The sequence below is a fragment of the Nematolebias whitei genome, chromosome 8 (genome assembly GCF_014905685.2).
Source record: "Nematolebias whitei isolate Nwh7 chromosome 8, NemWhi1, whole genome shotgun sequence".
Taxonomy (NCBI): Eukaryota; Metazoa; Chordata; class Actinopteri; order Cyprinodontiformes; family Rivulidae; genus Nematolebias; species Nematolebias whitei.
The window spans coordinates 3,853,953-3,859,292 of NC_056505.1; the positions used below are offsets into that span (position 1 = coordinate 3,853,953).

Consider the following 5,340-nt stretch of genomic DNA (forward strand, 5'->3'; position numbering starts at 1 on the left):
TGTCCCTCGTGTCTCTGCAGTCTCAGTCAGTATCTCCAACCTGTACCCGGGCTGTGAGAACGTCAGTGTTCGCAGTCGCAGCATGATGTTCGAGCCCAGCCTGACCAAAGGGGTTCTGGAGGTCTTCTCGCCGGTCCACGGAGGTCCGTCCACCGCGGACGATCAGGCCACCAAGGCCATCGACATCCAGCACGCCAGCGTCCACGGTGCGTCCCGGACCGTCCCGGACCGTCCGGACGGACGCGTTTGAAGGTAATGTCCCACAGGAAGTGTCGAATGTTGACCTGCGTCTCTCCGAAGGTGTCGGGGAGTTCAGCATCTGGGAGTTTTCGGGGAACCCGGTGTACCACTGCACCTACGACTACTTCGCCGCTAACGACGCCACGGCCATCCACCTGGTTCTGTTCAGCCTGGAGGAACCCTACGAGACCCAGCTGGGCCACATCACGTACTGGCTGAATCAGCTGAAGGCCCTCACCCTCCCACAGGACAACATCAGTGAGTGGGGAGTCCCAGCTTCTTCTGCAGACTGAGCTGCTAATGTGTCAAAACCTTCGGCTCTTTCAGGAGATGGCTGCTGTGACTTTTAGCTTTTTTAGCCTTTGTACTTTTAGCATGGTTAACTTTATTTAAAAGAAATCCCCCATTCTCTTTAAAATCTGCTTCAGCTGCTGCCTCTTTTTCTCTCCCAAGGCTAGTTTTAGCTTTTAGCTAGCCTTTCGCTACCTGTAGCTTTTAGCTAGGCTTTTCCTTTAGCTTCATCTTTAAGCTCTAGTTTTGCTACTTCTATCTAGCATTCAGCTACTTTAGCTCTTTTACCACCCTTTGAATACTTTTAGCTATCATTTAGCATCTTTTAGCTGCTGTTGTGGTCCTATTAGTTTTTAGCTTCTATTGTCACATTTCAGCTTCTTCAGCAGTTGGACAGTTTTTACAGAAAATGTTTTAGTTTTTACTTAAATTGTAGAAATGATGAAATCATATAGTCACAGAAACTTTAAGAATTGTTTTGTTTGTTTGTTTGTTTGTTTGTTTGTTTGTTGGCGTTCAGTGTTTGGAGGTCGGATCCAGCAGCCTCTCACGGTGGTTCTGGTGGCGACCCACGCGGACCTCGCCAACATTCCCAGAAGTTTCTCTGGAGAGTTCAGCTACGACAAGGAGCGAGTTCTGCTCCGGGAGGTCCGGAACAGGTCAGAACCACAGCGCCCCACATTTCTGTGAGGTGTCGGCCATCTTTGCTGACGTTTGCAGCCTGACCCGATCGGGTCAGACGTTGAGTTCTGATCCAAACGGGTCAGAAGTTGAGTTCTGATCCGAACGGGTCAGAAGTTGAGTTCTGATCCGAACGGGTCAGACGTTGAGTTTTGATCCGATCGGGTCAGACGTTGAGTTTTGACCCGATCGGGTCAGACGTTGGGTTCTGATCTGAACGGGTCAGACGTTGAGTTCTGATCCGAACGGGTCAGACGTTTACACCTCGGCCATAAATTAAGTCAAACTCAAAGAACCATTGTGAGGGAACAGGAAGGGAACCAGGACCTTCACCTGGTTCTGTTTTTTTCTGTTGAACTCGGGAGATAAAGCGTCTCCTGATGGACGCTTCAGAGTGTCCTCGTTTGACCCGTATAATGAGTTCTGGTTCTGGTTCTGTTGGTCCTCAGGTTTGGGAACGACCTGCAGCTCAGTGATAAACTGTTTGTGATGGACGCCGGCGCCTTGAGCTCCAAAGACGTCAAGCTGCTGAGGAACCACCTGCAGGAGCTGCGCTCCAGCATCGTCTCTGTGAGTCCTGCTGGACGTGTCATGTTCATGCCTTTCTGTTCTTCATGTCTTCCCATCCACTCCTGTCCATTTTGTCTTCATGTTCTTCTTATCTTCGTGTCCCTCCTGTCCTCAGAACTGCAGTCCGATGACCCAGCTGTCTGAGCGTCTCCTGTCCACGCTGCCGGTCTGGAGGAAGCTGAGTGGACCGAACCAGCTGATTTCCTGGCAGCAGTTTGTGAGCGACGTCCAGGATCAGATCAACCCTCTGGTGAGCCAGGACCACCTCCGGACCCTGGCCCTGCAGCTCCACAGCATGGGGGAGGTGAGGGACGTCTTTATTTGTCCACCGAGCTGGCGGTCGGGTCAGCAGACGTCCCCCTGAGGACATTTGGTCTCTGAGCTCAAACGTTTTCTTCTTGATGTTTTTGTAGTTTTTTGTAGCTCAAAGTTTTTACTTTTGACAGTTTGAAACCTTTGTCCAGTTTGTGATCTTTAATGTCCCATTTGTGATCTTTAATGTCCCATTTGTGATCTTTAATGTCCCGTTTGTGATCTTTAATGTCCCATTTGTGATCTTTAACGTCCCGTTTGTGATCTTTAACAACCGGTTTATCGTCTTTAACATCTCATTTATGGTTTTAACGTCCCTTTGAAGGTCTTTAACATCTCAGTTATGGTCTGTAATGTCTCGATTCTGATCTTTAACGTTGTGTTTTTGTTCGGCTCAGATCTTCTCTGACCAGGTTCTGTTTGTCCTCCTCAGATCAACCTGGTGCAGAGTGAGACTGTGCAGGATGTGGTTCTGCTGGAGCCCCGTTGGCTCTGCACCAGTGTCCTGGGGAAGCTGCTCTCTGTGGAGACGCCCAAGGCCATCCACCACTACAGGGGGCGCTACAGGCTGGAGGAGGTCCAGGCTCTGGCTCCGGACAGCGACGTGGAGGAGTTGCTACAGATTCTGGACGCCATGGACGTTTGTGCGCGTGACGCCACCAACCCATCTATGGTGGACGTTCCTGCCCTCATCAAGACTAACGGTCTCCACCGGTCCTGGACCGAGGAGGAGGACGAGGACTCCCTGATCTACGGAGGGGTCCGGCTGGTCCCTGCCGAGCACCTGACCCCGTTCCCCTGCGGTCTGTTCCACAAGCTGCAGGTGAACCTGTGTCGCTGGAGCCACCAGCAGAAACCGGAGGACGACGGCGAGGACTCTGACGGGGACATCCACCTGTGGACCAACGGAGCCAAAGTGAGCCAGGCTGAAACCGAGGCCATGATCCTTCTGGTGAACCACGGGCAGGGCGTGGAGATCCGGGTGCGCGGACACACATCGGAGCAGGCCAAGTGCTACGCCCTGCTGGACACGATCTGCAGCATCACGGAGAACCTGCTGAGCTCCACGCTGCCCGGACTGCTCACGGCCCGGTACTACCTGAGTCCGCAGCAGCTGCGCGAGCACCACGCCCCCATCATGGTCTACCAGCCCAAAGACTTCTTCAGAGCCCAGGTCCAGAGGGAAACTTCTCTCACCAACACCATGGGGGGGTATCGGGAGAGCTTCAGCAGTATCCTGGCTTTCGGCTGCGTTGAGGTCTACCAGCAGGGGATTGTGGGTAGAGAACTGCACATATCGGACGTGCCCCTGTTGGCCCGCAGGAAGCTGTGCCGCATGCTGGACCCGCCGGACGCCATGGGCAAGGACTGGTGCCTGCTGGCCATGAACCTCGGCCTCACAGATCTGGTGGCCAAACACAGCGCCGGGACTCCAAACGGGACCCCGGACTCAGACTCCCAGCATTCCGAGCTGCAGCCCAGCCCCACCGCGGCGCTGCTGCGGGAGTGGAGCGGGCGGGCGGACAGCACGGTCGGCGTCCTCATGACGAAACTGAGGGAGCTCGGCCGGAGAGACGCGGCCGACTTCATCCTGAAGGCCTCTCCGGTGTTCAAGGTCAACATGGAGGCCGTGGGCGGGGCCTCTGGCAGGAACCCGCCCACCTGCAACGGAGGCACGTCGTACAACTCCATCAGCTCCGTCATTTCCCGCTGAGGCCGCTTGGACCGGGCCGACTCATGAGGTGCAATCAGAACCAGATGTTCTGGATGAACTGAGCTCCAAAGAGGGATCCGTGGTTTTTATTCTGTCTGGTGATATTTTATTAATGTTCCTGCTCTGCTGCTGCGCACGTCTTACAAACAAACAAAAGCAAAATCAGAGTAGGCGGGGCTTTAAAAACATGGCAGCCTCTTTGGTTTCTGTAGAAGGCTGCTTCGTCCAACAGCTGCATCGTCACGGCTCTTCACCCCGTTTGTTTGTTTGTTTGTTTCAATGACTCTGTGCCTTCGTGGCCTTCTACCTCCCTGAAAGCACAAACCGTTTTTCTCACGACAGAAGTCAAAGAACGGTGCCTTTAACGATTCGATCAGAAAACAACGTTTAAACACGTAAATAATCTAAATGTAGATTCAACGCTGCGATGATTTTATAACTTTTAAAATCCAGAATCACAAAAAAAACAGTTTTATCCAAAAAGAGAAACGTTCTCCGTTTGTGTTCACGTTTCTTTATTTCACACTAACACGCTTTATTTCTGCCACTGTTTTACAGACGCCCCGAATCCTTTACAGCTCATTTTATTTGGATTTTTACTTGAAACCATGTAAAGCCTGCAGTTCTGTTCTGACCCAGGTCCCTGCCTTTGTCCTGTAAGATAAATATTTTCATTTTAGACCAGCAGAGTTCTGCCCAACTGTCCCAGATTCTGCTAAAAGACTTCATTTAAATGTTTATTCTGAAGCATTTTTTTATATTGAGTTGACTTTATTTCCTGATTTCCATCAAATCTGCAGTCAAACAGGAACGATGATGGAGTTTTAGCTCCTGGCTGTTACGTCTTTAATCTTTAAGTTTTATTAAGATCCTCTGGTGTTTAACTGTTTTACTCATTTTATCTGTTCATGAATCTAAAAAATCTTTAAATGAAAGGTTTCAATCAGACAAACCAAAGATTTGGTGGGTTTAATTTCTTGGTGGCAGGTTGCAGTTACTGCTTCCTGCCACTAGATGTCGCCGCAGCCTTGACTCTGGACCTTTTATTAAACTCCACTCAGAACCAGAATCTGACACCGGTTCTGTTCTCTTTCAGCCAGACAGCTGAAATCTGAACCGTGTGAGACTCTGGGACGAAGCTCGTCGCTGTAAAGCTCAGACGTTTGTTGGGTTTAAAGTTTACTCCGTTCAAACGCCGTTCATCGTGACGAGTCCTCAGAGGTTTATTCAAACTGGAAGGTTTTTATTTTCAGCTTTGGTCTGTAAGATAAAAATCCTGCAGGGATGTTTCAGACTGTCATGGCCGACAGGGCTAACGAGTTGGGAGAAGGAGGAGATTTGACCTGAGCAGAAGTAACCTGGTTCATGTAGAGGAGTCACCATTGACCTTACTGCTGAACCTTCACCGCGTTTCCCAGAATCCTCGGAGTCTGGTTGTTGTGCAGCTGAGTCCGAGCGTCCCCTCACGTCTTCTTTCACTTTGGGTTTTCACGGCGTGAACCTGAAACCTGAACGGATCAGCAGAAACTCAG

At 50.9% G+C, this 5,340-nt stretch overlaps 1 protein-coding gene across 1 annotated transcript in view; it reads left to right on the top strand.

The window, feature by feature from the left end:
- Nucleotides 1–4,453, top strand: part of dapk1 (death-associated protein kinase 1) — a 55,044-nt gene extending 50,591 nt beyond the window's left edge. The window contains exons 21-26 of the mRNA XM_037680847.1: nt 21–206; nt 301–498; nt 1,052–1,190; nt 1,662–1,782; nt 1,898–2,086; nt 2,528–4,453. Coding sequence (XP_037536775.1) covers nt 21–206; nt 301–498; nt 1,052–1,190; nt 1,662–1,782; nt 1,898–2,086; nt 2,528–3,808 — 2,114 coding nt within the window. The 3' untranslated portion in view covers nt 3,809–4,453. The remainder of the gene's footprint in view (nt 1–20; nt 207–300; nt 499–1,051; nt 1,191–1,661; nt 1,783–1,897; nt 2,087–2,527) is intronic.
- The last annotated feature ends 887 nt before the right edge of the window (nt 4,454–5,340 follow it).